Raw genomic sequence first — 18,861 nt, forward strand, 5'->3', positions numbered from 1 at the left:
CCAAACTGCAAACCTGTTCCTCTTTTCTAATCTTTTCCCTTCTCTTCTTATTTCTTTTCTCTTCTCTTTCTTTCTTTCTCTCTTTCTCTTTCTCTCCCCCTTTCCCTCCCCCTCCCCCACCCTCTTCCTCCCTCTCCCCCTCCCTCCCTTTCCCCCCTCCCTCCCTCTTTTCTTTAGACTAGTGTCTGACATTTTGCATCCTTTCCGTTCACCTCATTTCAACCCCTCAGTATTGTTTCTCTAGTTCCATTGTTTTCTAGCCATGCTGACTTTTGGCGAGTTAGTTATTTAACCTCTAACCCTGGGTTTCCTTGCCTTTCAAAACAGGTATTGTAAAGCCTGTTCTGCAGTGTGTTTGAGAATTAATATTTTTGGAAGTGCTGAGACGTGTGCCTGGCATATTTGTATTCTTGGGGTTTTTTCTTCATTTTTTTTTTTTTTTTTCTTTTTTTACATGGCATATTTGCAGATACTTTGTAAATATTATCTTGCTTTTCCTACTCTTTTCTTCTTTCTGACCACTTTGTTCTCCTAATTTTTTTTTCTTGGAGTAAAATATATGTAACAAAATTTACTATTTTAACCATTTTTAAGTATACAGTTCAGTGGCATTAAGTACATTTATATTGTGCAGCCATCACCACCATTCATCTCTTGGACTTTTTTTGTCTTCCCAAACTGAAACTCTATACCCATTAAACAGTAATTTCCCATTTTCTCCTTGTCCTACCCTGGGATTCACCATTCTATTTTCTGTTTCTATGAATTTGACTCTTATGCACTTCACATAAATGGAATCATGAAGTACTTATCCTTTTGTGAATGGCTTACTTCACTTAGCATAATGTCTTCAATGTTTATCCATGTCGTAGCATGTGTCAGAATTTCCTTCCTTTTTGTTTTTATTTATTTATTTTTTATTTTTTGGCAGTTGTCTGATACGGGGATCCGAACCGTTGCCCTTGGTGTTACTAACACCATGCTCTAACCAACTGAGCTAACCAGCCAGCACTTTTCCTTTCTATTTAAGGCTGAATAATATTCCACTATATGTATATACCAGGTGTTCCCTGACTTACAATGGTTCAACTTAAAATTTTTCGACTTTACAGTGGGTTTATTGGGGGTGTTAAATGCATTTTCGACTTACAGTATTTTTGACTTATGGGTTTATCAGGACATAACCCCATTGTAAGTTGATCAGTGTCTATACCACATTTTGTTTATTTCATTCATCTGTTGATGTACACTGGGTTGTTTCCACCTTTGGCTATTATGAATAATGCTGCTGCGAATGTGGGTGAACAAATACTTGTTCGAGTCCTTGCTTTCTATTCTTTTGGGTATGTACCCCAAAAGTTGGAATTGCTGTATCATGATAATTCCGTTTCTAATACTTTGAGAACCACCATACTGTTTTCCATAGCAGCTGCCCATATTACATTCCCACCAGTGGTGCAGAAGGCTTCTCATTTCTCCACATCTTTGCCCCAACCTGTTTTTTCGTTTTTTTTTTTTTCTTTTTTTTTCTTTTTTTTGTCCTTTTTGAGACTGGCTGCACCACGTTCAGCCAGTGAGAGCACCCATCATCTCTATATAGGATCCAAACCCGCGGTGGCCCTTTTTTCGTTTTTTATAAGAGCCAAATGAATGGGTGTGAAGTGGTGTTTCATTGTGGTTTTTGATTTGCATTTCTGTAATGATGAGTGACGCTGAGTGTCTTTACATGTACTTGTTGGCCATTTGTGTATCTTTGGAGAAATGTCTATTGAAGACTTTTGCTGATTTTTTAAAAATTGGGTTATCTTATTATAGTTGTTGAGTTGTAGGAGTTCTTTGTGTGCTTTGGAAATTAACCCCTTATTAGATATATGACTTGTAAGTATTTCGTCCCATTCTGTGGGTTACCTTTTCACTGTATTGATAATGTTTTTTGATTAACAAAAGTTTAATTTTTTTTTTTTTTTTTGTCTTTTTCGTGACCGGTAAGGGGATTGCAACCCTTGGCTTGGTGTTGCCCGCGCTGCGCTCAGCCAGTGAGCGCACCGGCCAGTCCCATATAGGATCCGAACCCGTGGCAGGAGCGTCGCTGCGCTCCCAGCGCCGCACTCTCCCGAGTGCGCCATGGGGCCGGCCCAAAAGTTTAAAATTTTGATGTAGTTTGATGTATTTTTTTCTTTTGTTGCCTGTGCTTTTGATGTATCCATGAAATCATTGCCAAATTGGCATCTTTGACACCATTCTTTGTGTTCCTTCTTGCTGCAGCGGATAGATATGGGTCGGTTTGACCTTATTGGCCTGGAGGGTCGTGTCTCTCGATATGAGGCTGACACATTTCTGCCCCGGCACCGCCTCTCTCGTCGGGTACTGCTAGAGGTGGCTACCGCTCCTGACCCCCCACCCCGGCCCAAGCCAGTCAAGATGAAAGTCAACAGGTACCAGGACTAAGGAATAAGGGGGTGGGTTCCTAGGAAAAGTGACTACAGTTGGCTGGAAGGTATTGGGGTAGAAAGGAAAGTGTTGGAGGCTAGGTTAGAATGTTTATGTGAGGTGGGTGCAAAGTACTATGGAGGGATTGGGGGGAGAGAATAACTAGAAGAGGGTCCTGGGAGGGTCTTCTATGTTTGTCACTGATTTTTCCCCCCACTCTCTGCTTGGTGCTTTCTGATAATCTTGGATCTCCTTTCCTCTTCCTCCTTTGAGTCTCTTTCCCCCGTTTGCTTTTGTAATCTGTTTGGTTTTTTCCTGCTTCATCTTTCTTTTTCCTTTTTTTCACTGTTTCACTTTCCTCCTTATTTACTTTCCTTGGTTTTTTCCTCATAGGATGCTGCAGCCAGTGCCCAAGCAAGAAGGCCGGACAGTGGTGGTGGTGAACAGCCCACGGATGCCCTTGGGCCCTGTGCCGGTTCGGCCTCTTCCAGTCCCTGAGCTCTCAGCCCAGCCTACCCCCAGCCTGCCCCCCCCAGTGCTGCCAGCACCACTGATGGTGTCGGCCTCACCTGCTGGGCCCCCACTTATTCCCGCGTCCCGGCCCCCTGGCCCTGTTCTCTTGCCTCCATTACAGCCAAGCAGTGGTCCTCTCCCCCAGGGTGAGTTGAAAGGGAGCCAAGGAGGATGAGTGGTACTTGAGAAAGGTTGTTCCGACTGGGGAAGAAGTGATGAAGTTAAAGTGTTTGAGGAGCCAGGTTGGGGGACAGGGGTGTGGTGTTTGAGTTGGAAAGGGAGCATGGAGGCTTTTGGGATCAGGCTAAGGCTTTAGTCTGGGTGTATCTGACAGGTGTTTGTTTTGTGTCTTCAGTGTTGCCGTCCCCCCTAGGGGTTCTGAGTGGTGGGACCTCACGGCCTCCTACTCCAACTCTGTCCCTGAAGCCGACCCCACCTGCCCCAGTTCGCCTGAGCCCAGCCCCACCTCCAGGCTCCTCTAGCCTGTTAAAGCCCCTGACAGTGCCACCAGGTTACACCTTTCCTCCTATTGCTGCCACCACCACCTGTACCACCACAGCAGCTGCTACCACCACGGCAGTGCCAGCTCCGATCCCTGCACCACAGCGCCTCATCCTGTCTCCCGACATGCAGGCTCGCCTGCCCTGTAAGTTTCTAGGGGTCTGGGGAGGAACTTGAGATGGGAAGAAGGCTTATATGCCAGGGAGCTCGAGAAAAGCTCAGGAACATGAGAGTATCAAATTCTTGGCAGATGAAGTATACTGTGTATTTTATCTGACGTTCGTAAATCATAATTAAGAACCATCCAGGAATTCACATATGGAGATGACACATAGATGAGTAAATAATAGTAAGCCTAGCAGTAGAAAATTATTTGGGGTAAAAGGGCAGTGTACAGCAGAGGGTGGTGATAAGCTCAGTCTGGTGGCAGGCCATAAGATGTAAAGGAGATTATTAAGCAAACTAGTGGGATTGGAAGGAGTAGCATATGAAAGCTCAAAGGCTGTAGATGGAGGCTGATTTTGTTGGGCCATGGTAAATTGTGGGAAAGGCTGTGAGGAACTGGGGATTGTGGGAGAGGTGTGTGCTTTGTGGGGGTCTGTGAAGTGAGGTTAAGCAGGGTGAGTCCTGTGTACAATAAGGCCTTCTTTGTTCGTAGCAGGCGAAGTGGTCAGCATCGGGCAGTTGGCCTCACTGGCACAACGTCCAGTGGCTAGTGCAGGGGGAAGCAAACCTCTCACCTTCCAAATCCAGGGCAACAAGCTGACTTTGACTGGTGCCCAGGTGCGCCAGCTTGCTGTGGGGCAGCCCCGCCCGCTGCAAAGTAGGTAAAACCCATCCCCTGTCCTGCATTTGTTCTCCTCTCCCCTGTTCCCTTGTTTTTGTGACTGTTTTTAGTTGTCAGCCTTTATGTTTCTTTCCCTAGCTTTTGGTGGGTGGGGCCAAGGGGAATAGTTGGAGGGGGTCTTTTGATAAAGATAGGGAAGAGGTGATTCTAGAGAAATCATTCCCTCTCTGTTCTTTGCCTCTCTTCTTGCCCTTGCCTCTGCCCTCCTCTGGCTGATAGCTGCTTCTCTCTCTCTTTCTCTCTCTCTCTCTGCCCTTAACCTAGGGAATGTGGTGCACCTGGTGTCAGCAGGGGGGCAGCACCACCTCATCAGCCAGCCTGCCCATGTGGCCCTCATCCAGGCTGTGGCCCCGACCCCTGGCCCCACCCCTGTCTCTGTGCTGCCTTCTTCGACCCCCAGCACCACCCCTGCCCCCACTGGCCTCAGCCTTCCGCTTGCTGCTAACCAGGGTGAGGCTTCTGGCCTTCCTACTTATTAAGCCCTTGCTGGCCTTGGTCTATCCAGGCATGTCCTGGGCTGTTGTCTGTCCAGTCTTTCCTCAGTATCGTTACCCTTATCAGTGTCTTCATCTGTCTGCCATCCTCTCCTGCCCTTGGACTTCTTCCATCCTTTGGGTCTCTTGTTTCTTTTCTACCTTCCCCTCAATGTAGCTTCCTCTTGCAGTGCCACCAACCATGGTGAATAATACAGGCGTGGTGAAGATTGTAGTGAGACAGGCCCCTCGGGATGGACTGACAGCTGTTCCTTCGTTGGCCCCAGCACCCCGGCCTCCAAGCTCTGGGCTTCCAGCTGTGTTGACACCACGCCCTACATTAACCCCTGGCCGGTTACCCACACCTCTGGGTACTGCCCGTGGCCCCATACCCGCGCCCACTCTGGTGAGGCCTCTTCTCAAGCTGGTTCACAGTCCTTCACCTGAAGTCAGTGGTGAGTCCAGGTGGCTGAGGCCAAAAATTTTTGCCAGGAATGGAGATGAAGTGGGGGTGGCCCTGAGGGTTTCTTAGTCACAATAGATCATTATCAACATACAGCCTTGATTTGCAGTGAGCCCCAGAACTAGGCTGCCTGAGCTCTGACAAAATACACCTGTTGGAGTCTTGGAGGGAATGAAAAGGTTAAGTTTTCTGGCCTGGCTGGTTAGCTCAGTCAGTCAGAACATGGTGCTATAACACCAAGGTCCAGGGTTCAATCCCTGTACCAACCAGCTGCCAAAAAAAACACCAGAAAATGTTAAGTTGTCAGGTCCTTGAATTTTTCACCTCATGTTGCGGAGTGAAGGCTTTCTGAGAAACAGGTGAAGCTTGGGGGTAAGGGAAAGGGTGGGACTTGGTAGTAGAAGGGTCAGGAAAAGAATCCTAGGGCTAACTAATCTCTGTCTCCACAGCTTCAGCACCTGGAGCTGCTCCCTTGACCATCTCTTCTCCTCTCCATGTGCCGTCCTCACTCCCTGGGCCAGCCTCTTCTCCAATGCCAATTCCCAACTCCTCTCCCCTTGCTAGTCCTGTGTCCTCTACAGTCTCAGTGTCATCTTCACTCCCCATCTCTGTCCCCACTACGCTTCCTGTCCCAGCCTCAGCTCCACTCACCATCCCCATTTCAGCTCCCTTGCCTATTACGGCTTCAGGCCCAGCTTTGTTGACCAATGTGTCCCCAACACTGGCCCCTGTTGTCTCAGTGGCTCCTGGACCTCCGTCTTTGGCACCAGCTGGAGCTTCCCCATCAGCGTCAACCTTGACTCTGGGTTTGGCCACGTCTCCGTCTCAGACACCTGGTCATCCTCTGTTGTTGGCTCCCACCTCTTCACATGTTCCAGGGTTGAACTCAGCCGTGGCCCCAGCATGCTCACCTGTCCTGGTGCCAGCTTCAGCTCTGGCCAATCCTTTTCCAGCAGCACCAAATCCAGCTCAGACTTCCCTTCTGGCTCCAGCACCTTCTGCATCTCAGGCTCTAGCCACCTCTCTGGCTCCTTTGGCGGCTCCACAGACAGCAATCCTGGCACCTTCTCCAGCTCCACCTCTGGCTCCTCTTCCAGTTCTGGCACCATCACCAGGTCCTGCTGCTGTCTTGGCTCCATCACAGACTCCAGTTCCGGTTGTGGCTCCATCATCTACTCCAGGAACCCCTTTAGCCTCAGCGTCTTCATTGGTGCCAGCCCCAACTCCTGTGTTGTCTCCATCAACTCAAACTATGGTACCAGCCCCAGTTCCATCACCTCTCCCGAGCCCGGCTTCTGCGCAGACACTGGCCTTAGCTCCAGCTTTAGCACCCGCTCTTGGCGGCTCATCTCCATCTCAGACACTCTCTTTGGGAACAGGGAACACCCAGGGGCCCTTTTCAACTCAGACATTGTCATTGACTCCAGCATCATCCCTGGTACAACCTTCAGCCCAGACACTGTCTTTGGCACCAGGACCACCACTGGGTCCAAATCAGACACTGTCTCTGGCTCCGGCACCCCCTCTGGCTCCAGCTTCTCCAGTGGGCCTGGCTCCAGCTTCTCCAATGGGCCCAGCCCCAGCTCACACGCTGACTTTGGCTCCGGCATCATCATCTGCTTCACTCCTGGCCCCAGCTTCAGTGCAAACACTTACTTTGAGCCCTGCCCCAGTTCCAGTGCCCACTCTGGGCCCAGCTGCAGCTCAGACCCTGGCATTGGCACCAGCCTCAACACAGGCCCCAGCTTCCCAGGCATCTTCCCTTGTGGTTTCGGCATCTGGCACCACTCCCTTGCCTGTCACCATGGTATCCCGGCTGCCTGTTCCCAAGGATGAGCCTGAGACACTGACATTGCGCTCTGGTCCCCCCAGCCCTCCCTCCACTGCTGCCTCGTTCAGTGGCCCCCGGCCTCGACGCCAGCCCCCCCCACCACCTCGTTCCCCTTTCTATCTGGTAAGTCTTACTTCCTCAAAGGTGAGGGAACAGGAAGTTGTTTCTTTGGAGTGTTGATAGAGTGGATGGAACAGAATACCACTTTAGGGCCGGGCCTGTGGCTCACTCGGGAGAGTGCGGTGCTGATAACACCAAGGCCACGAGTTCGGATCCCATATAGGGATGGCCGGTTGCTCACTGGGTGGGCGTGGTGCTGACCCTCGTTCCCCTTTCTATCTGGTAAGTCTTACTTCCTCAAAGGTGAGGGAACAGGAAGTTGTTTCTTTGGAGTGTTGATAGAGTGGATGGAACAGAATACCACTTTAGGGCCGGGCCTGTGGCTCACTCGGGAGAGTGCGGTGCTGATAACACCAAGGCCACGAGTTCGGATCCCATATAGGGATGGCCGGTTTGCTCACTGGGTGAGCGTGGTGCTGACAACACCAAGTCAAGGGTAAAGATCCCCTTACCGGTCATCTTTAAAAAAAAAAAAAAGAAAAAAAAAAGAATACCACTTTAAACTTGGCAAATTACAAAGCCTAGTGTATGAACTAAGTACTTGAGTGACGCTTGGGCAAGTCCCTTCTCTTTCCTGGGCCTGTATCTTCATTTGAGAAATTATAATCCATCTTCTTCCTTTCTTGGATGGTAATAGAGGACTGAATGTGCTTTTAAAAGTACTAATCACTGATGTGTTCAAGCCCTTTTTGTTACCAGTGGTTTCTTTGGTTCATTTTTAATCTGTTGAATTAGTGTTGGCATGTAAGTGCCTCATTTTACAAAGGTGAAAACTAGACCATTAAATGCTGTTCTGAAGGTTTACACAATTTGTGAGAACACAGATGTATTGATTACATTGCTTTCACCTCTTTCTCACAAAAAACAATCATCAGAGACAGGAAGGCTTTTTCTCAATTGCTAAAATCATCACCATCATCAAGTATTTGAACTTCTAAGGGAAAGATGAAACCATGGAATACAGTTCCCTAGAGATTGTGAACCTCTAGCTTTGATAGTCATTTCTTCTAGTTTTTACCTCCATGGTGATAAGTGGGCAGTAAAAGGAAATCCGTTCCCCGTCCTTTTGTGAGCTTTCTAGTAGCCATTTTTTTCCCTTTATTATATATATAGTTCCATATATGTGTGTTTAAGTTAAATTGACAGCTCAGCTTAGAGTAACCCAGGAACTAATAAGAAAGGTCCAGTGAATCCCTCCAGATCTTTTTCTCACTCTGAGTTGCTGCTTTTTCTTTGCTTCAGCCCTAGTCCCCACTCCCCACCCTCCACCAATGCCACTGATTCTGCCTTTGATCTTTTCCTGATGCTTGGGTTGGTCTTGGTTTTTGGAAATAGAGAGTAGAGGGAGAAGAGCTTAGATCCTAACCCAAGTGTGGCAACCCATGTTCTGTGCTGAATTTTGGTTGCTCTGTGATTGGGTAGTAGCTGCTTGCCACTATTTTTTTCTTTAAACAATTTGAGACATAAATCACATACCATACAATTCACCCATTTAAAGTGTACAATTCAGCGGCTTAGTATGTTCATAGAGTGTGCAGCTATTACCACTATCAATTTTAAAATTTTTCCACAGCCCCAAAAAGAAACCTTGTACCCCTTAGCCATCATCCCCCTACCCAACTATCCCTCCCAGCCCTAGACAACCACTGACCTATTTTCTGTCTGATTTGCCTGTAGAATCATATAATACATGGTCCTTTGTGACTGGCTTCTTTCATTTAGTAAAATGTTTTTAAGTTTCGTCTAGGTTATAGCATATGTGAGTACTTTTAATTGTTGAATAATATTCCATTGTGTGGATGTACATCATATTTTATTTATCCATTCATCAGTTGATGGAGGCATTCGGATTATTTCTATTTTCTGGCTGTTGTGAATAATGCTGCAGACATTTTACGTACGAGCTTGTGTGGATATGTTTTCAATTTCTCTTATATACAAATACGCAGAGGAGAAGAATTGTTGGGTCATGTGGTAACTGTTTAACTGTTTGAAGAACTGCCAAACTGTTTTTCAAAGTGGCTGCAGCACCATTTGACATTCCCAACAGCAATCTGTGAGAGTTCTACTTTCTCCACACATTTTTACCAACACTTTCATTTATAGCCATCTTAGTAGTATCTTATTAATATTTTGATTTTCATTTCCCTGTTGGCTAATGTTGAGCATCTTTTCGTGTTGTTGTTATCCATTTGTTTATCTTCTTTGGAGAAATGTCTGTTCAGATTCTTTGCCCTTTTAAAATGGATTATTTATCTTTCTGTTGTTGAGTTGCAAGAGTTCTTTATATATTCTGGTTCCAAGCCCCTTTTCTGATGTGTGGTTTGCAAATATTTTCTCTTTTGTGTCTATTGGGAACTGGTGTGTATTGGTTTTTCCCTCTGCTTTGATGGTTTTTTCCCCTCACTTAAGGTAGCAAACAGGAAGGGAGATTTGGGACAGTGCTTTTTTCAGAACCATCTCCTGGAGTCCAGGCTCCCTCATTTGTTCTTTCTATTAACAGATAAATTTACTGAGAGCCTACTTTGTGCCAGATACTGAGCTTGATACTGGGATTATAGTGAGCAAGATCATGTTATATGGGGCTTACAGGTTAGTGGGTGGAAGATATTAATCAAATAATCGTACAAATGTAAAACTACAAGCATGGTAAGTGCAGCAGAGAAGAGTTAGGTGGTTTTACAACTGAAACTGGAAGCACAGAGATGGAAAGGATTGGGTCAAAGTCATATAGTTTTCCTGACTGCCAGGTTACCCTTTTTCTCTCTCAGAGTGTTGATACCTGGATGTCTGGTTAGCTGTTCTCATCCTATCTCATTCCAGTCTGGCCCTTGGGAAAAACCTGCTGTAGATTTGATTAGCCCCTCTGTATCCTAGTCAGCAATTTGAGGAAGGCTTCCAATGATTGTTTTGGACCCACCATAAGAAGATAAATTAAGATAGGTGTTTTGGAGTTGTGTTACATAGGAAAATCCCCATAAATCTTCCGTTCTGTAAACTCATTGGATAAGCAGATCTTAATTTTGAATGTTTAGACATTTTGCTCTGGTACCATACAAGGGAAGATTTATCTCACAGAGAAGTTATTTAACGTTGTGAAAGGAATAGTTCTCATTGACAGTTCATTGGAAAACTACAAAAAGCATAGTGTATTTTTGGATCTCACAGTTTCTATAGATTGTATATCTCTGGGAGGAACTGTCAGATTTTCTGTAAGGCTTTGATGTGGACTCTTGAGGACACTGATTCTTGTCTCTGAATTTTTTTCTCTTATCCACAGGACTCTCTGGAGGAAAAGCGGAAGCGGCAGCGATCTGAACGCCTGGAACGGATTTTCCAACTTAGTGAGGCTCATGGGGCCCTGGCACCCGTGTATGGGACTGAAGTCCTGGAATTCTGTACCTTGCCCCAACCTGTTGCCAGCCCCATCGGCCCTCGTTCTCCTGGCCCCAGCCACCCCACCTTTTGGACTTATACTGAGGCTGCCCACCGGGCTGTACTGTTACCCCAGCAACGACTAGACCAGCTGTCAGAAATCATTGAGAGGTTGGCAGGGCTAAGTGCTAATGGGGAGTGGGTCTTGGGGCTCAGAGTGGATGTAGTGCTTAGGGCTGGTGAAGGTGTTAACTTCTGTGGTATTTCAGAATCCCGTCTTTTACACTGCTTGCCTTCTTCCTTTCACAGGTTCATCTTTGTCATGCCTCCTGTGGAGGCACCTCCCCCTTCCCTGCATGCCTGCCACCCACCTCCTTGGCTGGCCCCACGTCAGGCAGCATTCCAGGAGCAATTGGCCTGTGAGCTCTGGCCCCGGGCTCGTCCTTTGCATCGTATTGTGTGTAACATGCGCACCCAGTTCCCTGACTTGAGACTCATCCAGTATGATTGTGGTGAGTTCATTGGCCAGTGCAGAACGTGACGTCTTTTTCTTAGTAGCAAGACTGTTATATCAGAGGGATGCTGCACATGAGGTCTCTAGGGATTTCTGTAAAGCATTAGACAGTTTTTTAGGTTGTGCTTATGGGCAAGATGGAGAAATGTAGGCCTTATGATGGGACCTTAGCATTCATGAATTTGACTTTTATGAAAGTTGAAATGCGTGCTGCTAACTCATTTATTCATTCAGTGATCATTTTGTGAACATCTGTCATATTTTGTTAATCATATGGTATACAATAACAAGCGAGATAGCACAGCATAGTTTTTAGATTTATGGGAAAAGGTTATTGTGGTACAGGACTGCACAGTAAGTAGTTAATTTTGGTCTTTGAAAAGGCAAGGACCCTTGTATTGGTTAGAATGCATTTGGCTACAGGTAACAGAAACCAGTTGACAGTGGCTTAAATCAACAAGAGCATTTATTATTTAATGAGAAATTCTGAGAACAGTGGTGTGTGGTTGGTTCAGCAGCTTAATGATATCTTCATGGACCCAGAATCTTGTCTTTCTATCTGCCTACCATCATTAGCTTTTATCTTTTTATTCTCATGCTTATTTCTTCATGGTGTTAAGACGGCTACCATAGCTCCAGGGAGCACACCAGTTCTCTATCTAGGAAGCAAGAGATTAATTAAGACAAAACACTTTGTGCAAGTCTTTCTCTTTTTTTCCTGGGAAAGAAAGTCCTCCCAGCTGACTTTGCTTTACAGCCCATTGGCTCAGAGTGAGCCATGTGCCCATCCTTAGAGCAATCACTAACAAAGGGGAACGGCAAAGAGGAACTGTGGCTTATTTAGACCAATCATAATTCACTTTCTGTGGTTGGGGTGGGGCCTGCCTACCCTGGGAGCAGGGGATCTCTGCCAGGTGTCTACAGTGTTAATCAGGTTCTGTTACCCAAGAATGGCTATTGGTCAGTAGTGACCAGTTTCTGCCACAACTCTAGACAGACGTTTTTATAGTAACATGTTTGGAGATTTCCTAAATGTCCTAGACTATAAGAAAATCAGGATTTTTATTCATACGTGCTCAATACATATTTTAGTAAAAGAAAAAATTCTAGTAGCATTTGAAACCATTCAGAATAGATGAATTGAAAGTCTGTTGAAAGTGTTAAAATGACCTTTCGGAAATGTCGTATTAATTATTTCTGTGTTTAATGTGAGGATGAACTATATAGCCTCATGAGATCCTATCTGACTCTATGATTCTGATCTGTGATCTTAAATCCCTGTCTGTAAGCTATGCCCATGGATTTATTGATGTCGGTCCTGTGATTCTGTTCTTTGTTTCAGCTCATATGACTTTTGTGGTAGAAAGGTCTCTTGTTCATAAACCTTTGAAGATTCCATTTTTCCTCCCTGATGGTTCTGTATTATCCTGTCTATCCCTAGTTACACTCAGAGAAGTTAGATCCCAGACAGGAACAGACTTAAGAGGGGTACTCTTGAAGAAAATGTATGGGGTTAAACTTTTTTCCTATTTATTGTCTTTATTTTTATTGGAGTTAAATATATTTGGTCTCCTAGGCTAATTGAAACATTGGCCTAAAGCCTTGATTACCTCTCAATCATAGCTTTCCAGTGCTAAGCATTCTCCTCATTCCAGCTTGTGGTTAGCTTCCTGTACTCCTTCATATCTCTTCAGGAAAGCTGCAAACGTTGGCAGTGCTGTTGCGGCAGCTCAAGGCAGAGGGACACCGGGTGCTCATCTTCACCCAGATGACCCGAATGCTGGATGTATTGGAGCAGTTTCTCACCTATCATGGCCACCTCTACTTGCGTCTGGACGGGTCTACTAGAGTTGAACAGAGACAGGTAACACAGACATCTGCAGCCTATACAGGTTCACCTCAACTTCTGTCTCCTTTTCCCAGGCCTTGGCTTCCAGAAGAGGCCTCACTAAGCCTTGGACCTGTTTTGGGGGATAAGTCATCCAATGCCATCTTTTTTTCCTTTTCCTCTAGGCCTTGATGGAACGGTTCAATGCAGACAAACGCATATTCTGCTTCATCCTTTCAACTCGGAGTGGGGGTGTGGGCGTGAACCTGACAGGAGCAGACACTGTTGTTTTTTATGACAGCGACTGGAATCCCACCATGGATGCTCAGGCCCAGGATCGCTGTCACCGAATTGGGCAGACCCGAGATGTCCACATCTATAGGTATTGCCTAGTCTTTCCTCATCTTAATTTCCCTTTATTGATTGGGTTTCCTTGATATATTTGGCTGTTTACACTTAGCCTCCATCACCCCCTTAGGCTTATCAGTGAACGGACAGTGGAGGAGAACATCCTAAAAAAGGCAAATCAGAAGAGAATGTTGGGAGACATGGCCATTGAGGGAGGCAACTTCACTACAGCCTATTTTAAACAGGTACTAAATAAGATCTTTCAGCCTATGCAAAAAAGAACTGCTATCCTTATAGGAGTTTTTCCTGTCTATTAAAGGACTTTCTTTGGCCTTCACAGACCTATCTTTTCAACCAGTGGTGCCTATGATATCCAAGAGCTATCAACCAGCTTTACAGCTATAGACTGGAGACTAGCATTCCATTGACTATGACATTTTTCCTTCTATTCTGTTCAATAGCAGACCATCCGAGAGCTGTTTGATATGCCTCTGGAGGAGCCACCTGGCTCATCTGTACCCCCTGCCCCTGAAGAGGAGGAAGAGACTGTGGCCAGCAAGCAGACCCATATTTTGGAGCAGGTGAAAAAAGAGTGGGCAATCCCTAAAGTAGAGCTAAGTACTTACAGTATATCTTGTCTTTCATTAGACTGTTGTACTTGTCCAGGGAGAAAGAACTGTTTCTACTGCTTCCCAGATTACAGTCAGCTTTTGATAGTTGTAAGTACGTAGCTTATTGGTTCACATGATTTAGTAGGAAAAAACAGGATTTGGAGTCCTCAGTTTGAGGTTTGAATTCCAACAGTACTTCTTAATAATTGTGTTTGTTAAGCCAAGTTACAGACTTGTTACACTTATGAGCCTCACTTTCCACTTCTCTGAAATGCTAATGAGAAGGAAGTAATTCTGAGGATTAAATGGTATAATGCATGTAAGCAGTGCTTTGTACATGATATAGAACACTGTTTTCCAAACATTGATGAATAATAGAATCACTTGGAAAGGTTTCAAAAGGATTCTTGGGCCCCATCTCAAAATCTACTAAATCATAATTTTGGGGTGTGGGTCTTCGTTTGTGGGTTGTTTTTTTTTTTTTCTTTCTTTTTTTGGCGGCTGGCCAGTATGGGGATCCAAACCCTTGATTACCAAGTGAGTTAACAGGCCAGCACTGTTTGTGTTTTTTTTTCAGAGCTTTTCAAGTGTAGACAAGTGTTTAGGATCCATAGGTGCCGCGCATCATGGAGATGTTTTCCCCTACTGAGTGCCTTTTCATTTCAGAGTATGCTGTAGGCAGCTTCCCTCAGTGGCTTGGTGTGAGCTCTCTGGATATTCATCTAAAGGAAAGATTAGATGTGGTTAGTATGTTCTTCTGAGGCATCTCAGTACGAAAAAGAATTACAGGTTTTTTGATGTTCAGATCCTTCTGTGACTGCCTTTTTTTAGAGATCTAAGGCTGACTCTAAAGGAAAGGAAATAGAGCTAGGGGTTTCTAAAAAACAGTCTTTTTGTCCCTAGTGGGAGTCCTGGTGAAATCCATTTCATCCTGTGTGAACCACTGAATTGTTTCGTTAGCCCTAGGGGCCCAGAAGTTTATTGAGTTCCATTACAAACCTGCTTAGGTATAAATTTCGTCTCAAATTTTTGCCAGAATCAAATCACAGAATGTAAAGTTAAAGTTCATTAAGTCTCACGTTTTTTTCTTGTCTTTACACCCTTGCAGGCATTGTGTCGGGCAGAAGATGAAGAGGATATCCGTGCGGCCACCCAGGCCAAGGCTGAACAGGTGGCTGAGCTTGCAGAATTTAATGAGAATGATGGGTTTCTTGCTTGTGAGGGAGAAGAGGCCAGTCGGCCTGGGGCTGAGGATGAGGAGATGTCCCGGGCCGAGCAGGAAATTGCTGCCCTTGTAGAACAGGTCAGTGTTGGATTCAGTTCTCTACTTTACCCTCCACAACCCCTTCCCCTGCGTTTGTGACCCTCTTTTATCTTCTCTGGTGAAAATAAACAAACATGATGGGGCTTTGGGCACCAGGTCTGTGTCCTTCACCACTACTACTCCCCACAGCTGACTCCCATTGAGCGGTATGCCATGAAGTTCCTGGAAGCCTCTCTGGAGGAGGTGAGCCGGGAGGAACTCAAGCAGGCAGAAGTAAGTATTTCTAGGGAGTGGGAAGCTGCTAATTTCTACTCACTCCCTGTCTTGCTTGCCTCTCTGACCACCCTTGGGCTCTGTTGTTGGTAGGAGCAAGTGGAAGCTGCCCGAAAAGACCTGGACCAAGCCAAGGAGGAGGTGTTCCGCCTACCCCAAGAGGAGGAGGAGGGGTCGGGGGCTGGGGATGAGATTTCCTGTGGGAGTGGTGGAGGCAGCCACCGGCGCAGTAAGAAGGCCAAGGCCCCTGAGAGGCTGGGGACTCGAGTTAGTGAGCGTCTTCGTGGAGCCCGGGCTGAGACTCAAGGGGCAAACCACACTTCTGTCACATCCACCCATCATACCCGGAGCACCACCACGACCCCCCGCTGCAGCCCTGCCAGGGAGCGAGTTCCCAGGCCAGCACCTAGGCCTCGACCCACTCCAGCTTCAGTTCCTGCTGCAATTCCTGCCCCAATCCCTGTACCAACCTCTGTGCCAATACCCATTTCATCCCCAAATTCAATAACCATTCTTCCTGTCCATATATTGCCTTCTCCCCCACCTCCTTCTCTGCAGATTCCTCCCTCCTATTCTCCTGCCTCTACTCCTCCTTCCTGTACTCCTCCACCAGCTCATACTCCACCACCAGCCCAAACCTCTCTCTTAACTCCTTCCTCTCCTCTCTTGCTTGGTCCACCTTCTGTGCCCATCCCTCCCTCAGTCACCAGCCTCCCCTTGGGATCGGGGCCTGAGGCAGAACTGTGTGCACAGTCGGCATCTGCAGAGTCCCTGGAGCTGGCTGGCATGGCCAGTTCTGAGACCTCCTCACTTACTCTTGTGCCCCCTAAGGATCTGTTGCCAGTTGCTGTTGAGATCCTGCCCATGTCAGAGAAGCACCTTACTCTTACCCCTTCTGCACCTAGTCCAACCCTGGAAGCTGACAGTGTCCCCAACGGTCAAGAGCAGGAAGTACCAGGTCCTGCTGAGGGGACCATCCTCACAATGCTGCCTGCTGGTGAGGAGCTATCCATGTGTCTGAGTGAGAGCAATGGGCTGGCGCTCCCAACCTCAGCAACATCCGATGAGCCACTTCAGGAGCCATTGGAGGCTGACAGGAACTCAGAAGAGCTGGTGGGGGCCCACACCCCAACCTGCAGCCCAGAGAAGCCACAGGAAGTTGTTACAGCTGAGGTCGCAGCCCCGTCAACTTCATCTTCCACCACCTCCTCACCTGAAGGTCCATCACCTGCCCGACCCCCTCGGCGTCGCACCAGTGCTGATGTAGAAATTAGGGGTCAGGGGGCTTGTCGGCCAGGTCAACCTCCAGGCCCCAAAGTGCTTCGCAAACTGCCAGGACGGCTAGTAACTGTGGTAGAGGAAAAGGAACTGGTGAGGCGACGGCGGCAACAGCGAGGAACTGCCAGCACACTAGTGCCTGGAGTCTCTGAGACTAGTGCCAGCCCGGGAAGCCCATCTACCCGCAGCATGTCAGGGCCAGAATCCTCACCTCCCACCAGTGGGGCCTGTGATGCTGCTCCCCCATCCTCACTGCCCAGCCCAACCCAGCAGTCCTTCATAGCTCGTCGCCACATTGAGCTGGGGGTGACTGGTAGGGGCAGCCCAGAGAATGGAGAAGGGGCACCGCTTGCCATCACCCCACCTGCTGTTAAACGACGGAGGGGGAGGCCCCCCAAGAAGAACAAGTCTCCAGTAGATGCTGGGAGAGGGGTGGATGAGGCACCTTCATCTGCCTCTAAGGGAAAAACCAATGTGGCTGACCCAGTCTCTGGGGCTGAGACTCTAATTGTTGCAGAGCCTGTCCTGGGACCCCAGCTTATTCTTGGGCCCCAGCTTCTTGGGCCCCAGCTAGTTCACAGACCCGAGCCCATCCTGTCACCTGTGGAGAAAAGAAGGCGTGGGCGGCCCCCTAAGGCACGAGATTTGCCCATCCCTGGGACCATTTCCTCTCCAGGGGATGGCAACTTAGAGAGTCGGACACAGCCACTCCCACTACCACCCCCTTTGCCACCACTCCCACCACTGCTAGCCTGTCCCACTGCTACTGTTGCCAACACTGTTACCACTGTCACCATTTCAACGTCCCCACCTAAGCGGAAGAGGGGCCGACCTCCTAAGAATCCACCATCGCCTCGGCCCAGCCAGCTCCCTGTCTTGGACCGTGACAGCTCTTCTGTCCTTGAGAGCTGTGGATTGGGGAGGCGGCGGCAACCCCAGGGCCAGGGGGAAAGTGAGGGTAGTTCCTCTGATGAGGATGGAAGCCGCCCCCTCACCCGTCTGGCCCGGCTGCGGCTTGAAGCAGAGGGAACACGGGGACGAAAGAGTGAAGGGTCCATGGTGGTGGCCGTAATTCAGGATGACCTGGATTTAGCAGATAGTGGGCCAGGCGGGTTAGAATTGACACCTCCTGTGGTCTCAGCCCCCAAACTGCGTTCGACCCGGCTGCGTCCAGGGTCTCTAGTCCCTCCACTAGAGACTGAGAAGGTGCCTCGCAAGCGGGCAGGGGCCCCAATTGGTGGGGGTCCTGGGCTGGCAAAGCGGGGCCGCCCACAGCCCCCAAGTCCCTTGGGCCCTGAGGGTTCAGTAGAGGAGTCTGAGGCTGAAGCTTCGGGTGAGGAGGAGGAAGGGGATGGGACCCCACGCCGCCGGCCTGGACCCCGCAGGCTTATTGGGACCATCAACCAAGGGGACCAGCGCATCCTGCGCAGCAGTGCCCCTCCCCACCTGGCTGGTCCTACCATTAGTCACAGAGGCCGCAAGGCCAAGACGTGAGTGGACTGCACCTCCACCTGGGCTTTCCATCACGGCTGCGCTCCTTCCATGACCAGGCCTGACTCAACCACTACTTGAAGTCTTTTGAGGGGGGAAAGCCTCCAGGGAGACAGGAGCCTTCTCCCTTCTTTCCACCAAAGTAGGGGGTAGGCTGCTGGTTGTCATGGAAACGGGGCTCATCACAGTCCTTCCCTTTCACCCCACATGGCTGGGCAGTGTTAAGGGTGGCAAGATCGTCTCTGTCCCCACCCCCTTGTACTTGACTCCCCAGCTGTCTTTCATAGCCCCCCACCCTTAGGGGAAGGGGGAGGGGCTTCTCTACAACGAGGTTTTTTTTTTTTTTTTTTTTCCTTTTTCTTTTTCTTTTTTTTTTTAAGAAGAAAAAATAATAAACTTAGTTTCTGTACGAGCATCCGCGTAAGGAGGCTTCTGATTTTCTGGTCTGGTGGAGGGTTGGGTGGGAACTGGGGCATTGTTTTTCTCTTCTCTTTTGCTCTTGGAAAGACCCTAGTACCTGATCTCTAACTCAGGGTTCTATACCTTTGAGGCAAAAATCACCCATGGAGAGGGAAGATTGGCAAATCTGATCTCCTGCTAGGGTGCCTTTTCCTGTCACTCAGACCCCCCCCCCCCCCCCATCTATCCCTGTGGTTCCTGGGCTTTCCCTCTAGAGCTCTCTAATGCCTCAGACTCTTCCC

General features: G+C 48.0%; 1 protein-coding gene across 2 annotated transcripts in view; it reads left to right on the forward strand.

Moving 5' to 3' along the window:
* Positions 1-18,779, forward strand: part of SRCAP (Snf2-related CREBBP activator protein) — a 28,357-nt gene extending 9,578 nt beyond the window's left edge. The window contains exons 16-31 of one of the 2 annotated variants that reach the window (XM_008594064.1): positions 2,266-2,435; positions 2,824-3,089; positions 3,299-3,589; positions 4,103-4,267; positions 4,556-4,741; positions 4,956-5,219; positions 5,677-7,181; positions 10,459-10,724; positions 10,863-11,065; positions 12,762-12,931; positions 13,081-13,277; positions 13,374-13,488; positions 13,705-13,824; positions 14,963-15,157; positions 15,308-15,391; positions 15,485-18,779. In XM_008594064.1, the coding sequence (XP_008592286.1) occupies positions 2,266-2,435; positions 2,824-3,089; positions 3,299-3,589; positions 4,103-4,267; positions 4,556-4,741; positions 4,956-5,219; positions 5,677-7,181; positions 10,459-10,724; positions 10,863-11,065; positions 12,762-12,931; positions 13,081-13,277; positions 13,374-13,488; positions 13,705-13,824; positions 14,963-15,157; positions 15,308-15,391; positions 15,485-18,163 (6,876 nt within the window). In that variant the 3' untranslated portion in view covers positions 18,164-18,779. The remainder of the gene's footprint in view (positions 1-2,265; positions 2,436-2,823; positions 3,090-3,298; positions 3,590-4,102; positions 4,268-4,555; positions 4,742-4,955; positions 5,220-5,676; positions 7,182-10,458; positions 10,725-10,862; positions 11,066-12,761; positions 12,932-13,080; positions 13,278-13,373; positions 13,489-13,704; positions 13,825-14,962; positions 15,158-15,307; positions 15,392-15,484) is intronic. The other variant, XM_008594069.1, reaches the window with a different exon arrangement.
* Positions 18,780-18,861: the final 82 nt, after the last annotated feature.

Source organism: Galeopterus variegatus, unplaced genomic scaffold (assembly GCF_000696425.1).
Source record: "Galeopterus variegatus unplaced genomic scaffold, G_variegatus-3.0.2 Scaffold162, whole genome shotgun sequence".
Classification (NCBI taxonomy): Eukaryota; Metazoa; Chordata; class Mammalia; order Dermoptera; family Cynocephalidae; genus Galeopterus; species Galeopterus variegatus.